The sequence below is a fragment of the Falco punctatus genome (assembly GCF_963210335.1).
Source record: "Falco punctatus genome assembly, chromosome: 10".
Classification (NCBI taxonomy): domain Eukaryota; kingdom Metazoa; phylum Chordata; class Aves; order Falconiformes; family Falconidae; genus Falco; species Falco punctatus.
In genome coordinates this window covers 29,049,008-29,067,960 of record NC_137590.1, presented here as the reverse complement: position 1 = coordinate 29,067,960, position 18,953 = coordinate 29,049,008, and the positions used below count along the sequence as shown (strand labels likewise).

General features: G+C 36.6%; 1 protein-coding gene across 3 annotated transcripts in view; it reads left to right on the top strand.

Annotated features, from left to right (window-relative positions):
• Positions 1–18,953, top strand: part of CTR9 (CTR9 homolog, Paf1/RNA polymerase II complex component) — a 37,859-nt gene that overhangs the window by 1,645 nt on the left and 17,261 nt on the right. For all 3 annotated transcript variants that reach the window (XR_013930752.1, XR_013930753.1, XM_080404641.1), the window contains exons 2-24: positions 595–693; positions 1,310–1,549; positions 1,980–2,097; positions 2,732–2,821; positions 4,141–4,289; positions 6,825–6,932; positions 7,421–7,528; positions 7,648–7,884; positions 8,648–8,737; positions 8,834–8,962; positions 9,067–9,250; positions 10,256–10,344; positions 10,599–10,784; positions 10,961–11,048; positions 11,284–11,432; positions 13,503–13,619; positions 13,808–13,953; positions 15,429–15,500; positions 16,666–16,801; positions 17,331–17,477; positions 17,892–18,049; positions 18,326–18,422; positions 18,757–18,869. Coding sequence is in view for 1 of the 3 variants with exons in the window: in XM_080404641.1 (XP_080260767.1) it covers positions 595–693; positions 1,310–1,549; positions 1,980–2,097; positions 2,732–2,821; positions 4,141–4,289; positions 6,825–6,932; positions 7,421–7,528; positions 7,648–7,884; positions 8,648–8,737; positions 8,834–8,962; positions 9,067–9,250; positions 10,256–10,344; positions 10,599–10,784; positions 10,961–11,048; positions 11,284–11,432; positions 13,503–13,619; positions 13,808–13,953; positions 15,429–15,500; positions 16,666–16,801; positions 17,331–17,477; positions 17,892–18,049; positions 18,326–18,422; positions 18,757–18,869 (3,050 nt within the window). In the remaining 2 variants the exon portion in view is untranslated. The remainder of the gene's footprint in view (positions 1–594; positions 694–1,309; positions 1,550–1,979; positions 2,098–2,731; positions 2,822–4,140; positions 4,290–6,824; positions 6,933–7,420; positions 7,529–7,647; positions 7,885–8,647; positions 8,738–8,833; positions 8,963–9,066; positions 9,251–10,255; positions 10,345–10,598; positions 10,785–10,960; positions 11,049–11,283; positions 11,433–13,502; positions 13,620–13,807; positions 13,954–15,428; positions 15,501–16,665; positions 16,802–17,330; positions 17,478–17,891; positions 18,050–18,325; positions 18,423–18,756; positions 18,870–18,953) is intronic.

Genomic DNA, 18,953 nt, shown 5'->3' with positions numbered 1-18,953 from the left:
CACGATGAAAAGTTGTTGATGTTGTTTGCTCATGATGACTATGGTTGTTAATATTCAGAAATTTAGTCCGTTCTTTGTCATGTTTGCCACTTCAGTAGTCTCTTAATTTTCTTCATTAAAAAGTCATAAAGATTACTTTTACAGATTTTCAGCTCTGAGATAAGTCTTAGGTAGTATTGATTCTCTGACACCTGATTATTGGAAAGTTTTGACAGTATCCTAGATCTTTGTCTTACATGTAGGAAAAGTTTTAGAAATTTAGCAGTGTGCATTCCAGTTGGTTATTAGCTGAACTGTAAAAATTCTGAGCCTGAAGTCTATAGCAAAAGAAGTTGAGTGAGCATCTCTTCTTATTTCTCCCTAAGTAGTATCACAAACATCGAGCTGTCTTCTCTGATGTTTGTGAGAGCCTATTACTTCTGTCTTGTACAGAATGCAATACATCATCACTTCTTTCTTTGTCTGTAATCTTGTTTAAACACAAGTAATTATTTATTTTTTTCTGCTCTGAAATGTCTAGCTCTCCTTGAGTTCAATGGTAGATAACACTGTTAATTTTTTTGTGAAAAGAACATCTGTATTGTTTGGTTCTAGGTTATTGAGCTTGACTTCGATCAGTTACCTGAAGGTGATGAAGTTATAAGTATACTGAAACAGGAACACACTCAGCTGCACATATGGATTGCCTTAGCGGTTAGTACATATATATACATATATTTAAATATACTGGTTTTATATATATATTTTATTCAGATCATCAAATAATAATTTCCACTTCTTTGCCTTTATGACCAGGGATAACTGAATTCTGAGTAGGAACTTAATGGGGTTACTCAGATACTGATTCTAGGCCAGATATTTCTGGTTTGACATAGGCATATTAAGATTTTAATTTCATCTTTTTTCATTAAACAGTGATGCTTAAGGCCTGCTTGTCAAGTTATTTTTTTGTCAATCATAGTTTTCCTTGTTTGTGCCTTTGATACTGCCCCCTCCTTTTTTATGAAGTGCATAATCTATACTATGGAAAGTATGGTGAAATGTGCTAAAAGTCAAAGAAGTTCAGAGGAAGAACAGTTGACTCTTCATTTACAGAGAGTTCTAAGATTTGTGTTTTAATGTAAAAATACTAAGTTGGGATGATGACAGGAAAATATTTGACTGTATTGGAATGCCTGTCAGATTATCCCTACATTTATGTCTGATTTATCTGTATGTTTCTGAAAAAAGAATCTGTGTGACCTAAAGCATCAACTTGATATGTTACTTGCAGGGTTAGTATTGTCTGTTAAAACTGTGTGTTTTATAGCTGGAATACTACAAACAAGGGAAAACAGAAGACTTTGTGAAGCTGTTGGAAGCTGCACGCATAGATGGTAACTTGGACTATAGGGACCATGAAAAGGATCAGATGACATGTCTGGATACTCTGGCAGCATACTATGTGCAGCAGGCTCGGAAGGAGAAGAACAAAGATAACAAGAAGGAGCTCATTACACAAGCTACCTTATTGTATACTATGGCTGACAAAATTATCATGTATGATCAGGTAAACCAAAACCTGTTTAAAAATCCATATCTTCAAATTATTCAGTGATTGTAAAGAAAACAAGTATTGATTTGTTAAAGGGAAGATAGAAACTGCTCAGGCTTTAAAGTCTGTAGTGTGGCACATGTAAGCAAAACTTATATCTGAAATGTGTGCAGTGCAACTGTGAATAATTATCTCTTGCTTGGAACACCTGATAGAAATATGTCAGTCAACTTCCGGGGGTTGAAAAGGAAAGATTGGTTGTTACTCTTTTGCTTGATAATACATGAGCTTTAGAAGGGGATGATGGGTTGTTTTTTTTCTTCCTGATGTAAGAGAAGTAAATTAATTGTAGAAAGCATTATAGCATAGCCAGTTAATCTTTCACGTAGTCTAATCTTTGTATTTTACAAAGATAAATGTATCACAAATGTCTTTTCTTATCTAGAATCACTTGTTGGGAAGAGCCTGCTTTTGTCTGCTTGAAGGTGATAAGATGGACCAAGCTGATGCACAGTTCCACTTTGTGCTCAACCAGTCTCCAAATAATATTCCTGCTCTTCTCGGTATGAGTTTATGGGTATTTGTGTAAAAACCTTGTCTCTCCAGTTGATTTTGGAATGAATTATGTGCCTAAGAAGAGGGTGGGTGTGTGAGTAGAGAGGAGGAATGTGATAAAGTGGTGTGCACTTTTGACCAGAAACATGACAGAGATTACTTTAGACTTGGAAGTATATGTAAGCAGAAGAGATAGGAAAAAGTATAATGCTGTCTAGCATCTTCTGAGACCCACAGGCATACACCTAGTCCAACTACTTATATTTCCCTGATGATGCCAATGAAGCTGTGGTACTCTGTTGAAGGTGAAGATACCAGTAGTGAGGGTACAGCATGCTGTAACAGTTACACTTTAATGTGCTCGCTAATCTAGTCATAGTAAGTGTTTTTCCTCTGGACAAGAAGAGAATTAAGTTTCTGCAGAAAACCATAAAAATGTAAATTTAATGTGTTCCCATGCTTGATTTTTTTTTTTTATATACTTGATATCAAATACAATAAAAGTTTCTGAATTCTCTGTTAGCTTTTAACCGTAATCTGAAAATCAGCAGAGCACAAGTTTACCAAATAATACTTTGGAGCTTCTGATTTATAACTGCTCTCTGTATTTCTGATTTATTTGTAACTGGTATGTTATAACAGGTAAAGCATGCATTTCTTTCAACAAGAAGGACTATAGAGGAGCCCTTGCGTACTACAAGAAAGCATTGCGTACCAATCCAGGTTGCCCAGGTAAGACAGAAAATGTTTGCTGGTGGAAGCATTTGCTGTGCTTGCCAACTAACTTAGGTGTTTGTTATTAAATACCTAAGGGCTTTTTTTGTGATATGTATCTGTCAAAAAACCCTCAACCCTCATAGAAGAGTACAGGCATTTGTTGACTTGAAGTCTGTCTTAATTGTTAGAGAAGGAAATTGTGTTTAGGAAAATACTTCTCACTTTTTCTAATTATTACCTTCTAAAGAGCCACTAGAAGATGAGAGGCTGCATGTAAGGGAATTTTAAGTTTTATGGCAAGGGAGGGAACTGTTTAAGACTGTTTCAGAACCTGTCTGTGAACCCTTGGAATAAGGGCTAAGAAAATCCTGTCCTAGCATTAATAATGAAACAAGACTTGAAAAGTACAATTCTATGTGTAGCGCATAATGTGAGTTTTCCTGGTGTTGTGTGATTTAATGCAGAAATCTGGGAAAGCTATCAGTAATGGCTGTAAAAGCGATGCAGGTGATTTAGAGATACTAGTTCAGGGTATTTGCATTAGGATCATAAATACTCTGAAGTCTCTTGAGAGATGTGGTATACTTTGCCATAACCTGCCTGAAACATGCTTTGTTTCAAAGTTGAGATATATATTCTGTGGTCTGGTTTAGTGTAAGAACATTGCTGCAGAAGTGGATTTAGAAATGCAAGCTTTACTTTGAAACAAACATCTTTCACTCACTTCCCTTTTTCACACAGATGCAGATTTGAAATTGCTGTATATAAATGTCTCTGTATTTGCAGTTCACAGGCAGTCTGAAAGGGCAGTGTGATGTGGATTCTCTGCAGTAGTTCATCTGTACGTGATCATAGAAGTTGGAGGATGATAAACAGCATTTTGTTAGCAGTGAATTCTTGCTTATTTGAGGAGAAATGTCTAGCTAACCCGTATATTTGTCTGTGTTTTCTGAAGGCCTGCTAGTCTCTGGTGCACTTACCCTGCCTAAGAAATTTCCAGCCATTTCATCTGGCAATTTTTAAATGCCTTTCTCTGTTTTTTTTTAATACAGTTCCATGAAAGTAAATTTTTTATTTGTTTAGTATCAGAGTCTTTTGGAGATACAGAGCAATGTTTTCGGGTGTATAAAAAAAATAGTCTTACTAATCTGTAAAAGTTAGTTTTGCTGCCAGTTTGTGGGAGACTGCCTTTAAAAACACCAAATCCTTGAATGGCTCTACAGGTTTTGAAGAAATATTAAAAGTTCTGTTTTCGCTTCAGTTAATGTCCAGAATGTAACAAACTCATGAAAGTGAAATTCTGGGTTTCTGAATAGTGTTGTCGTCTTCTCTAGCTGAGGTCCGATTAGGTATGGGCCACTGCTTCGTGAAGCTGAACAAGTTGGAAAAAGCTCGCTTGGCATTCAGCAGGGCTCTGGAGCTCAATTCAAAATGCGTAGGGGCTTTGGTTGGACTGGCTGTTCTGGAACTCAATAATAAAGAGGTGAGTCTGACTTAACAAGAATCCATACTCAGTTTACTTTTTTCTTACCTGAAAAAGCAAACATTTTAGCTTTTGAAAGGTCGTCCAGTTTTTAAAAGGAGTAATGACTTTTTGTGATCAAATTATTTTAAATCTGTGTCACTATTGAATGATGTTATAGGTACGTGCGTGTGATGCGAGCAGCACATTCTGAATAACTTTCTTCTGTTATTAGAAAACTTCAATTCTGTTGCTTATAGAGGTGTTAAGTACAGAAAAAACAGTGCTAGGTTAACTGTTTTAATTAGAATACTAAAAATCCATGGTGAGGTGTGTGAAAGCATGTCAAATCACTTAAACTCCAAAGTGTCGATTTAAAAATCTTCCTTTAATGAGAAATAGTTACATAACAGCCTGCCTTTCTTAGTCATTTGTGACTGTCAAGGTTAACTAAATCAGTTTGTACTCAGGATGCTGTGAAAGTCCTCAAATACTTAGAGATCTTGCTTGCAATGACAGCTCTGTTCCAGAGTGTAAGGAATTTTTTCTGGAAGATCATCATGCTGACAGGAAGGTCCAGGCAAAAGACAGTCCCAGGAGATTAGTTTTAGGCTTTAAGGAACGTAAGTTTTCAAACAACTGTTAAAAGTTGTGTTCAAGCTGCCTGGGTGTGCATGCCACATGGTAAACCAGAGTAGGCAAGAACAGGTTTTAACTAGACTGATGAAACCACATTAAAGTGGTGATCCTACCTCTCTAGATATTGTATCACTAGAAAAATACATATGGTTGTATCGGTTAATTGGGATCATAAAATCTGAGATGGTTAATGCATGCTAGGGAAGTTTTCAGTGGAAGATTTGACCTTTTAAGTGTCTAAAAAAAAAATATTGTTACATAATTTAATGTTGGTAAAATTTATTGTTATGCTATCTGTAGAACACATAGCTCACTAGAAAGATCTTTTGGTATTACAGAATGCCTGAAAATTGCTTGGTTTAAGATATCATGGGGAAAAAAATAACTGTTAAGACTTCCATGAAAAATTCCAAAAAATGTGAGCATGAGAGTTTTCTCTCAACCAACAATATTCTAAAGTCAAGTTTTTGTAAATAATTCAATGGGTGAGAAACTAATGAAACCTGCTATCTTTCTTTTTTTTCCTGAAGGTCTTTTGACTAAAGTCAAGGGATGAACCCATTCACCTTAAGCTTCGAAAAGCTGTGATTAAAAGCTGACCCACTCAAATATGTTTTCTGTTCTTTGTGAGAAAGTATCATGTGTGCTTTACTTCAAACTTTTTTCACAACTTGCACTGCAAAGTTAGTATAACATCAAAGAGTTGACATGGGGGAGGGAGAACACTTTCTCTGGGGAAAAGATTCTTCTCTGAGTTGCAAAGTAACCAAAGTCTTTTCTGTGCTGAGATATTTCTAATGTTTCTGTCTTCCACAAGATGTTATAATGTCAAATCAGGGTTGAGATCACACTGTGTTTTCACTGAGCTCTCTCCTATCTCTGGTTTTCTTTAATAAAAGCACTTAGGAGCTTTGAGACCTCTAACCATCTATTGGGTTTGGTTGAAATAGGATGCGAGACTCAAATTATTGGAGAGCTCAGACATACGCATAGTGTGATTATAAAACCTCTTTGCCTTTGAAAATTAAACTGAGTGATTCAATATCTCTTAATCCAGATATATTATTATGCTAGGTTTGGAAAGAGTGCCTTTTCAAACTGAAGTTATGTTTTCTAGCTTTCTGTTGGACTTCATCCTGTGTCACAACCTCATAAAACCTAATCTGTTCAGTAAGACAGCTTTCTCCTAAAGTAAAGCACAGATGTTACATGGTTACTAGGTACCATTCTTGGTGTTTCTGTTCAGAAGTAAATACAGATTTAACTTGACACACTTGTGATAGAGATTTCATGGGTGTCCCAAATAAATAGCAATTATTTTACCAGTTACGGATTTGAACTTGTAGGTGAGTCAAATGTATACCCATGGAAAATGTTCTTTAAATTCTAGAGTTTCTTTAGAAAAAAGTTGATGTAATTATATCCTTATGTAAATACTGCAGACTTCTACCTTTTTTTTTTTTTTAATTAGAACTTAAGTTCTAGTAGTAGCTCTTAATTCAACATCTGAAGTTCCTGTTCAGAATTTGAACATGAGAATATTTTCATTTCACTGTTGAACAAATTGTGTAAAGGGTTGAAACCTAAACCAAACAGCAACTGGAGACAGTGGACAGTAGAAGGAAGGCTATCAGGCTGTGCGTGTGAAATGTCAAAGGACTCCAAGACTAAATTTTAGAGTTTTTTTCCTGGAAAGTTCTGCTCTGCTTTTTTCCATCCCTGCGTGGTGGCTTCATTTCCCATTTTCCATCTGTATGCTGCAGGGAGAAAAGCTAATAGCTGAATTTACTTTTTTCCTGTGAGCCTGGCAAAGTTTTGTCAGAAATCCTGCTGCAGTCTAGACTGAAGAATATAATTTTGAAGATAATAAGATACAGCTATTGAGATGCTGCTGATATGTGTGATTGTTTCATTTAGGCCGATTCCATCAAGAATGGTGTTCAGCTCCTCTCTAGGGCTTACACAATTGATCCCAGTAATCCCATGGTGTTGAATCACTTGGCTAATCACTTCTTCTTCAAGAAGGTAAGAGGTCTATGAAATTTTACAGTTAAATACTTGGTAACCTCTGAACAGCAAGTGTTCTGGTGTTAGATTCAATCTCATTTCATCAGGCTAAGCGGTGCCTAATATGGAACTGTTAATCTAGATGGACAAGTGTAAAGTTTTTGACTTAAATCATGTGTAAACCTTTCTCAAGAAAGCTAAGAAAAGGTACACTTAACTTCTTACGTCAAGGTCACCTTTGTGTCCTGAAGGGTTTTGGTGGTATGTTGGGGTTTTTTTGGTTGTTTGGTTTTCTTTCCCTCTCCCGCTTCTTCCATGCATTAAAATATGAAATAGAGAAAAGAACAGTAACCACTAGAACTAAATCTGTTGTTACCTATTTAGTCAGTGCTATGGCTAAAGCTTTCTTGTACTTTCCAGTTATCCTTGTTCAAATGATAAATCACTTGACCGTAAAAAAGTGAAGGCTTTTCAAATTTCATATAACCTCCCTTTTTTTTTTTCAGGACTATGGTAAAGTACAGCACTTGGCTCTTCATGCTTTCCATAATACAGAAGTTGAAGCAATGCAGGCAGAGAGTTGTTACCAGCTGGCTAGGTCTTTTCATGTGCAGGTAGGGCTGTTTTTAAAAGCCCCCTTTGAGATTACGCTTAAAAATATGCGTTACAAAAGTTAATACAAAGCCTACATCTGAAAACACTACCTGTTCTTTATTTACTCCTTTTTAATTAGGAAGATTATGATCAAGCATTCCAGTATTATTACCAGGCCACGCAGTTTGCTTCATCTTCTTTTGTACTTCCATTCTTTGGATTGGGTCAAATGTACATTTATCGAGGGGACAAAGAGAATGCATCACAATGCTTTGAAAAAGTTTTGAAAGCCTATCCTAACAATTATGAGACTATGAAAATCCTTGGATCTCTTTATGCGGCTTCAGAAGACCAGGAGAAACGGGATATTGCAAAGGTGAGCTTTGCTTCTGCCAGCATCATACTTCTACATACAAGAGTAGAACTTAAAAATCAGACTTGAAATCAGACTGTACCTTAAGTTGCATAAACCTCAGGGTTACTTGGCTGTAGGCCCAGAATATTTAATATTTGACAGTCATGAGAGATCCTCCCAACTGTGGTGGGTCACAACTTCTGGTCAGAACTGAGACTCCTGGTGGATTCTGGCTAAAGCACATCCAGGAATTTAGAGTAGTCCCAGCCTCATGTTTGTATTTAGTGCTGTGAAAAGGGCAGAATTCTTCCCATATATGTTAAAATTCTCTGAAGATGGTAAGTTAGCTAGTGAATTCCTGAAGATGGTGAATGAGCTAGTGATTTCCAGAAAACACTTGTCTTAGCTTGTCTGGAAGGACAATATTATGCTTTTTGTTTTTTTAAATGGAAGGGTTTTTAAATCTAACATTGGGTAAATAAATGCCAAATATGTTAGACATCGCTTTTCTGGCTTCTCATGTTGTGTAAAAGTTTCTGCTTCTCTTAAGACTTTAAGCGGGTGTTACGGTCTACAGGAAAAATTCAATAACAAAGGAAGGAAACCAATACAATTTTTTTGTGTGTGACCAAACCGTGCAGATGTTTAGGATGTTTTCTTTTACATTATGGTATGTCTTTGTAGTGTTAAGATGAATACCTTTACTCTTTGTTTTGATTTTGTTTACGTTTTTTAAACAGTTTGTGTCCACAAAGAGGCTTAATTGTCTTCTGCTGTTTTTCAGGGACATCTCAAGAAAGTCACAGAACAATATCCTGATGATGTAGAGGCATGGATTGAGCTAGCCCAAATTCTAGAACAGACTGATATACAGGTATTATTAATACATGCTTGGTGAATTATGTGTGCTTTTCCTAAAAGCACATAGAACTCATTATTTCTTTGATCCACTTTCTCTTTCTTTGTAAAGGGTGCACTGTCAGCCTATGGTACAGCCACACGCATTCTGCAAGAGAAAGTACAGGCTGATGTCCCACCAGAGATTTTGAATAATGTGGGTGCTCTGCACTTCAGGCTGGGAAACCTAGGAGAAGCAAAGGTATGTAATTGCTTGAAGTTTGACTTGAGTTTCCTGACCACCCAGAAGTTTTCCTTTAAGAATATTCTGGAGTGCTTTATTCCTTTTTTCTTTTTATACTTTAGAAATATTTTTTGGCATCACTGGATCGTGCAAAAGCAGAAGCTGAACATGATGAGCATTATTACAATGCTATCTCTGTAACAACGTCCTATAACCTTGCCAGACTATATGAGGCGATGTGTGAATTTCACGAAGCGGAGAAGCTGTATAAAAACATTTTAAGAGAACATCCTAATTACGTTGATTGTAAGAAACATTTAGTATTTTAGTTCCACAGTCCTCCTTATAATACCAAAAATCTTCCCATTTACAGTGTCTTTCTTTATATCTGTCGTCGTCTTTTCATAGCAGTTTTGGGGCCTGCTTTCCTACCTGCTATTTCCCCTACTGTTTTTTTTTATGGCCTGCATCATCCTTATAGTTCAGTCTCCAGGTTTAAGCCTTCTAATTATTGTTAAATCATACTGTGCTCCAAAAATCTAGCAAAATTGGCTTATCTAGACTTGCATGCCATCGCTCACCCCCCACCCCCACCAAAGCCTTAGCACCTCAGCCCTTGGGTGCAATCAAGGCCATCCACTTGATATGCCCACGCTTTGCAATTCTAACTATGTGGGTGAAAAATAGAGACCCTTTGGGAGAATCACTTCTATCTTGGACCTTGGCCTTCCTCCAGGGAAGCAGGCCTGTTGAGGGTGTTGGCACAGCTTCTTTTCACATCCTGGTTTTTATCCGCACTCTGTTCTTCCTCTTGTCCCCAAAGAGCTAACCTGTGATGTTTTCTGCAAAGGCGAGGTGGTAGCTCTTGCTAAGCTGCAGCGTATGGCATGCCCCTGCCTAATCTATAGCCTCTTTCCTGCTTGTTTTCTGTTGTCATTCTGCTAACTGGTATTCTTCCCAAAGCTTGTGGAGACAGGAGAGCTGTTTAAAGTGGAGGGAAGAGAATTATGTAACTTGATGTATCCTTCTTTCTTTGAGGTTTCTCATGAAAATTATGAAACAAATTAAAAATGTAAATGTTTAACTGTTAGAAATCTGCAGATTCTCTATGGCCATTGTGGATGGACATTTGTCTTCACGTGGTGCGTCTCATTGTGATTAGTATAGGAAAGGTGTCTTAATGTTTGCTGTTCTTAGCTGGTGAAGAAAAAGATTGCTTTTGAAATTCAGGCATGGCCAGTATTTTCTTTGTTAGAGATTACTTCTAACCTTCTTCCTGGTTTCTATTTTCTTTTCTATTTTTATTTTTAGGCTACTTGCGCTTGGGAGCTATGGCTAGGGATAAAGGAAATTTTTATGAGGCTTCTGATTGGTTTAAAGAAGCACTTCAGATAAATCAGGTTCGTAACCCTTAAAGTTAAAACACTTGAAATACAAACAACTTAAAATTTTATTTTCCTTTTGTTGCATTTTTATTTTGTTTGTTCACAAAAAAGTAGGGGAAGAAGAGAGAACTACCATAATCTGCTCCTATGGTTTTTTTGCTGGGTTTTTTAATACGGATTTCTGCTTAAGTAAAGTAGCGGTTTATACTTGGGAAAGTAACCTTGCAAAGGGAAACTGGTTTTGCAACTTAAAGTGAATTTTTATTTAGGACCATCCCGATGCATGGTCTCTGATTGGCAATCTTCATTTGGCTAAACAAGAGTGGGGTCCAGGACAGAAGAAATTTGAAAGGATATTGAAACAGCCCTCCACACAAAATGATACTTACTCCATGCTGGCTCTTGGCAACGTCTGGTTGCAGACTCTACATCAACCCACAAGAGACAGAGAAAAGGTAATGGGTGTCTGTCTGCCCTGTGTGTGGTTTTATTTATTTATAATATGCTGTTAGCTACTCAGAGCCTTTTCTTGATGCCTGTTTGGCTTCTTACATCCCATAAAATTTCTGGGTAGAACTTTCAATACCCCATTATAGAAATGAGTGATTAATTGGAATATTTCTTTCTGCAGGAGAAGCGTCATCAAGACCGTGCATTAGCAATCTACAAGCAAGTACTCAGAAATGATCCAAAGAATTTGTATGCTGCTAATGGCATAGGTGAATATTAGACTCTTAATTTTCCTTCAGAAGTGATGATATTCTTATGCTTCAGGGCGTGAACGCTGTGTAGTGGAGCACAGGAAAGGATAGCTTTCATATGGCAGCTATATCACTTAGTTTTTAATGGGAACCTTTACTCAGGCAATAGTTAGTTTTCTTCGGTAGGAGTAGGTGAACCTGGAAGTTCTGTATGTAAGGAAGTAATACGCTGTACATGTTACTTTCCCCTTAGGAGCTGTCTTGGCGCATAAAGGATATTTCCGTGAAGCTCGTGATGTTTTTGCTCAAGTGAGAGAGGCAACAGCAGATATCAGTGATGTGTGGCTGAATTTGGCACATATCTACGTGGAACAGAAACAGTACATCAGTGCTGTGCAGATGGTAACATCTCTAAATTGAACTATATAATACGTTGGGTTAGATGACTTCTGGGTGTTTCTCTGATGTCATAGCAGCTGTGAAAGTTTCTGAATGGTATTTTAACAAGTTACAGGTCTATTCCTAGCATGTTGCTGGCTGTCAAGTCTAGATCTAAAAACAAACTGCCAAATGTGGTAAGGGTTAACAAAGCACCTACCAACTTTTCTGTGCTTTTTTTGTAGCAGTGTTTTAAAACATAATTGGGTTAGAATTTTGGTCTTGGAATTAATTTTTAGTCAGAGAGGTTTCAGTCAGTGTAGTTACTGTATGTGATTTATTTACATCCAGATGTTACTGAAATAAGTAAATAGAATTTGCTGCTAAGATTAATAGCAGTGCTTCCTACTTTTATTCTTGCAAATGATTGCATAAATAACAATCAGAGCTATCTAAAAAGCTGACTGTGCCATGATTTCTTTCACCACAGTTAACACTACAAGGTAATTAATATTGGAAGAAATCTGTTGAGGTCATCTAGTTCAACCTGCCCAAAGAAACCAACTTCCAAGTATCCAACAGATTCTAACTAAATTGACTCAATGAGTTGATCAAAAGCATACACATTTTTTAAGCCTACTTGTATGTTGAATGGGACAGAAGCTTAGAACAAGCTTGTTTGATTAAGACTGAGTCCATACTGAGGCTCAGAAATACTTAATTTGGAGTTATTCTGAAGCTTTCTGTGATGGTTATAAGAAAGGCCCAGCATCTCTTCCTTACCTGATCAGGACCTCAGTAGTTGCTATCTTCCAGTGAACTACTGGTAACAAGCTTTGGTAAAACAACCGGATTCATTCTGTTATGTTTGAATGGAGTCTGTTCGTTGGGGTTGTTTAGGTTTTTAATGCTTAGTCTATTTCTATTGACAAAAAGCCTGATGAGAATATAATAGCAATTGTTTAAGGAGTGAATTACAGTGAGAAACTGGGTATAGTTTCCACCTTCTTTTTTGTCAGAGAAGTATTTTACTCATTTGCTAATATATTTATATAAAGCTGCTAGTAGAAATGTGTTTCTTTACTGGGGTGGTTTATTGTTCCCTGGCCTCTGCTGTGCGGTTAGTAAAAGCCACGGTCTGAAATAGGCAATATTTGACTCAAAGGCAGACTTAAATTCAGAAATGAACTTAATAGTCTAGCTTACTGCAGCCACAACAACTTTTCTAGTAAGTTCTCTACCATAAAGCATACAGATTCAAGGCAGAGTTAAGCTAAATACAAAACCTTTGACTCTGAAGGTGAGTGAAAATCAGGCACTTGCAACACAGTGCGATCCAAAGGTGGTGACTTCAGGCATATTACAGTTCAGGGCAGTTTCTGTATTTGAGCTGGAAATAAAAATTTCTTTGTATTTGTTAGTATTCTGGAGGTTTAGAAAAAAGGTGAATGAATCCTTGAGAAAAGAGTATGTCAAACAGAAGTCACTCAGTGCTAAGTTTCGTAACTGTTTGAAGCTTTAATTCTAGACCCACAAAACCTACAGTAACAAGTCTTACACTTCAGAGCAATTAGATACCCTTTGACATGCCAAGTTACTGAGCTAGGTGGACAGAATAAATTTGATGTTGAGATGCCTGAAAGATGTGGATTTTTTAAATGATTACATAATGTATTTGGAATTACTACATTAAATATGTTTCAGTTTGTAAAATATCTTATATGAATAAAGAAAATAGATTCCACACACACACATCCATACTGTGGAGAATAATTGAGCTCTCTTAAAATGAGTCATGTTTGTTGGACTTTGTTACAGTAGATGGTACTTGTATTCTGTTGCATTTTAAGACCTACAGAGCCTCCCAGACGGCTGCCAGTTTCCAAAAAATCATACTTGCTCTGGAATAGCAGAAAGAATGTTCTCGTCAGTGAAAAGGAGGCATCCATGTAGCATGACATACTTCAGAAAACAGAAAGCATGTTAGCAGTAATGCTTTTTAGGAATAGGAATATTTTCTGGAGTTAGCCAACCAAAATCACTAACCGTTGTTGCCTCTTCATTTGATTTATTTTTTTTTTTTTCCCATTCCAGTATGAAAACTGCCTCAGAAAGTTCTATAAGCATCAAAATACTGAAGTATTGTTATATTTGGCCCGGGCACTCTTCAAATGTGGCAAATTACAGGAATGCAAACAAACTTTGTTGAAGGTACGGATATAAAACGTCATATATCACAGAATAAAATTGCTGTAAGTTGATTTATGTTTGTGTCTTTTTAAATTCAGTAGTCTGGGATTGAAATAATGGTGCTTATTCTCTGTATGCCACTTCAGGATACTTCTGTTTCACGTTATAGCATATCTTAAAAAAAAATAAATAATGCTTTTTATTTACAGGCCAGGCATGTAGCACCAAGTGATACAGTCCTTATGTTTAATGTGGCTTTAGTGCTACAAAGACTAGCTACCTCTGTCCTCAAAGATGAAAAAAGCAATCTAAAGGAGGTGCTTAATGCTGTGAAAGAACTGGAGCTAGCCCACAGGTAAAAATTATGTATTTCTTATCATTCTTAATCTGTTTTGTTGTTCCCTTACAGTAAATTTGCTGTATAGGTCACAGATCTGGATAGAAGAGCAATCTTTTTACGAAGCTCTGTGTGTGATTCTAGAGTTCCTAGTAGGAAAAGGAAGGTTGGGCCTAACAAAACTGTGGATTCAGACTTCGCTCCAGAGCCAGTTTTGTTTGGCCAGGTGGCCAATATGTATTTCTCAAAGGGTTTTGTATTACTGTGACCAAGATGCACTTCTTCCTGGAAAAGCGTTGTTGAAAAAAATGTTGTTTAACACTTGCTTTGATGATTTCTCGTGAACAACCTATAAGGCTCAGAAGCAGTATCTCTTTATATAATGTAAACCTTTAATGACTGGTAGTCCTTGAAAACTGATTTCACCCTCCTGTTTGCAAATAAAGCCTAAATACTCTTATAGCTTAAGAACAGAAGCAGTTTCTTAAGTGCATTTGAGACCACCTAGTTCTCTTTTTTTAAAAAAAAATATTTCTGGGTGAAAACTGTGATCTATATGATCCAATCATCACCATCTTTGACAGAAAACTTTCAACCATTTATTTTGCTCCTAGGTATTGCTGGTGTAGCTGGTGCTTGCTTTATGCATTCCTAGCTCTGCTGTTAGGTCAAGGAAAGATGTCTTTTAGTAATTTTGTCAACTGAAGCAAGCCTTTCATATGAGCAAGCATTTCACAATCCAAGTGCTTTACATAATGCAAACTAAGCATTCAAACACAAACACTCAAATTCAGGTGAAAGCTTGTTGCTTATTGTCTTGAGAAAGTTGCATGAAAGTACTTATTTTTACCCATTAACTAAAAATTCAGATGTCTAACCATGTTTTGGAAAATATTTTCCGTAATCTAAAACTCGAGCAGGGAATTACTTTCTTAATGTGCACAAGAATTTGAGTTCAGTCTAGCACGAAAATACTTCATTTAAAATGTCGTGATGGAATATGGGGAGAAATCATGGCAACCTTGAAAGTTAGTAATTTTCTTTTAAAATGAATTAGAGAAACACTGATCAAACAGTTGTCATCACCGCTTACCCATCTATTTGAAGGTTTGAAAATAGGTTTTCTTTCCTTTCCTTACGGTGGTTTCAAGCACTTAAGCTATGATAGATGAGGAATAAATCTACTGGCATCAGCAGTGTACTTAATGCAGGAGCCAGTAAATGAAATCTTAGAACTCTCTTTAGAATTTCTCTAGGTTTTCATTCCACTCTAGAGTGGTGTTTTAGAATGTTTTAAATTTGAAGGACTCTGTACTTTTATACTGTTGAATTAAAAGGAGCTGCACTCAGAAAATTGGTGAGGTTTTTTCTCATCTGTTGAGTTTTATACGGTTGTAATCCAGGAGTAAATGCTTTGGTTTAAGGCAAAATTACAATAAATATGTAAGTAATGCCAGATTTGCTTAGTTTTGTTTGTTGTTTTTTTCCTCCAGGTACTTCAGTTACTTGAGTAAAGTAGGTGATAAGATGAGATTTGACTTGGCACTTGCTGCTACGGAAGCCAGGTAAAAAAAAACAAAACCAAATCTCACCCACAAACAAATCCTTCATTCAGATGCCAAGTGGAATGGTTTTTTGTCTTGTTTTTTCGTGTGAAAACTGGATTCCAAAATTTCAGCTGACAGTTTCTTGGAACATTAGAAGTAAAAGTGCAGGGTTACTCCTTACTACAGTTTCATTCTTTTCTAACATTTTTGAGTGGTCTAAAACTCTCAGCATGTGGTGCCTGCCATTAGCTGGAGCCTGTGAAACTTAAGCTGTTTTAATGGCAAATTTTCTGTCAATGAGAGTGCAGTGACAGTTATTTATATCTCTAGCTCTCCCTGTTTTGACTTGTAATAATCTAACAGCAGGTTTGCTTTCATGGAGATTTTTTTTCAAGCAGCTCATGAGTGAATAGCATGGGTCAGTTACTGAAATGCGAATTTTTTTTGTTTTCCAGAGTCTAGTCTGCTTTAACTTTTGCTCAGGGTAACGAGCTTGTACACAAGCCTGTTCAAATCAGTTTCCTTGTAAGCTTATTTCACTCAGTATCCCCTGTGTTTCACTTACTGCACGTTCCTCTAAGATTTTCATAGCCATATACAAATAACATCTGTTGGCCATCATGCTCTGTACATTGTAAATGGGTATCATTAAAGTGCTTTGTACACAGAAGAAAATTTTAATATTTAAAGAAATGTCATTGTAATGTAAACTAGGAGGGTGTTGAAAGCCCTTTGCTTTAATGTTTCACAAGACTTGAACATGTAACACAACCTTAACTCTTAGAACAATTGGGATTTTCAAGATAGAATTTCTACCTGTCTTTCTGATTCGGTTTGCTAGCATGTTGTGTTTAAAGAAAGTTCATATTAACTATACTTCTGAAACTCCCCAGATTAGTTGGGATGATTCCTTTTATGGCAGTTTTGTATATGAGTTGGGTAAATTTTAAGTGTGGAGAGCAGTATGTTGTGAAATATTATATTACAAGGTAAATTAGCTTACTAGAAAGTGTTTTAGTTTACTCTAAAATCTATGCTACTCTTCTGTTGTGCTATTTCAAGTAGCTGCTTTTTTCTGTGTCGGTGTTATAGACATGGTGGTGTGATGCATGCCCTTCATAAAGCTATTTCTTGTAGTATGTGTCTGCCACCTTCCTTGACTTGAAATCATTGCATGTTACAGGCAGTGCTCTGACTTACTGAGTCAAGCACAGTACCACGTGGCTCGGGCACGCAAGCAGGATGAAGAAGAGAGGGAACTGCGTGCCAAACAAGAGCAAGAAAAGGAGCTGCTTCGCCAAAAACTGCTTAAAGAACAGGTTTTATTTTATTATATTCTGCATAGTGTATTTTAAAAAAGCATACTTTTATTTTTTTAAACAAGCATACGTATCAACAGTATGTACGCGCCTGTTGGTCTGTGGTGGTACCTGGTGTTACTGATAAAATGTGTAGTAGACTCTTCTTAATTATAGTAAGGGCTAGCAGAAAACATTATAGCCAACAGGTGATACTAATTCTTTCTTCCCCACAGCCTCAGAAGTAGATATTTATTTTTACAATGAAATAAAATTGGTGCCCCAGAAGGTCTGCCATGAAATTTCTGTACTGACAGGTTGGATGAGGAAGCACTTAGTGGAATAGTTGTTCTAGACTTTCGCTTATTGTAGTGTAGGCTTGCAGAAATTTTTTTGGGTTTTTTTTTGCCACATGGACCTTCTACTATGGCATAGATTTTCAAAAGTCAGTTTTCCAGTTCCTTGCGAGCAAATATTGTATACACCAGAGACTATAATCACTGCGATGCTGCAAATAGGATAGTAACCATTAGTTTTCTCCCCGTTTCAGGAAGAGAAACGCCTAAGAGAAAAAGAAGAACAGAAGAAACTTCTGGAACAAAGAGCTCAATATGTGGAGAAAACCAAGAATATTCTGATGTTCACTGGTGAAGTAGAAGGATCAAAGGAGAAAAAACGTGGTGGTGGCGGAGGCAGGGTAGAGCAGAATTTTTTTATCTCCTTCGTTTTCCCATTTTGTTATATGTTCTTTTTCAGTAGCACAGGTTTTTAATTTCAAGTTCTTGGGCTCCACTGAGTAAAATTGAACAGGTTTAATATTCACATGTAAAAATTGGAAGCTAATACTTAAAAGTTCCAAGCATAGTGGCATCACCAAATTCTGTTCTATTCAGTTGTTAAAATAACAGAAGATTATTATTTTATATGCAAATTTGGCATCGTTTTCTCAATGACATCAGTCTAGAGATTATGGGAAAGTTGGCACAAGAAGGTCTGTATTTTTGTATCTTTGAAAACATGTTCAGATAATTTCTCTTTTGATTTTTTTCTGGTAGCTTTTTAAATGAAAGGTGAATGATAGACTGTATTGTGGAACTTTTATTTATTACAGCGTTCAAAAAAAGGAGCAGGGGAATTTGATGAATTCGTCAACGATGACAGTGATGAAGATCTGCCCATGTCTAGAAAGAAAAAGAAGAGGAAGGGCAGTGGTAGTGAACAAGATGGGGAAGAAGAGGAGGGTGAAAGGAAGAAGAAGAAGAGGAGGAGGTAACTGGTGCTTTAACGTTAGACACCTCTAGGAAATAGCATGGCTTTTAAGCATATTCTCATGCAGTCTTTCATAACTGTTAAATGAATTGTTGTCAAGAGGTCATGTAATTAATTTTCATTTCCACATGCACCTTAGAAGGCTTGAACAGCAACTCTGCAAAAGAAGTATGAGTAACACGTGATTAACTAGGTATTCTGTGAGACTGCTGGTTTTTGCATGTATTAAGTTTTTTTGCAATGTTTTATGTCATACAAAATACATTTCTGTTTAAGACCCCAGAAGGCAGAAGAGGGGAGTGATGATGAAGAACATGAAAATGGTCCAAGACCTAAAAAACGACGTCCGCTTAAGGCAGAGAAAAAGAAGGCAGTAAGTTAAACCCTAAGTAACTGCATCACTTCCTACATACACATTTTGGAGTTCGGCACTATCCTAGTCAAGAGAGGTTTATTAATGTTGAAAATTACAACAAAACTTCTCGTGGCAAACTGCCTTTGAGCTTAATTTTATTCTTCTCCCCTGTTGCTATTGCTACTTGGGTGGAAGGATGAAAAGAATATTTCCAAAGCCATCTAAGAATTAAGTGATAGTAAATGGAATTTTTTTTTAAAAGTGTGCCTGCTTTTCTGCATATGTTTTCTGCATTTGAGGACTTTTTAACCAGCCACATGAACAAGCAAGCCTTTGTTTTTCCCCAACACAGCCCAAACCAGAACGTCTGCCTCCTTCAATGAAAGGAAAGATCAAATCAAAAGCCATCATTTCATCAAGTGATGATTCTTCTGATGAGGATAAACTCAAAATTGCTGATGATGGGTAAGAACCTTAATTAACTTTGTACTAAAATTTCAACGCATGCTTTCAAGAGAAACTGCAGGGTTAATAATAATGAGATAATGC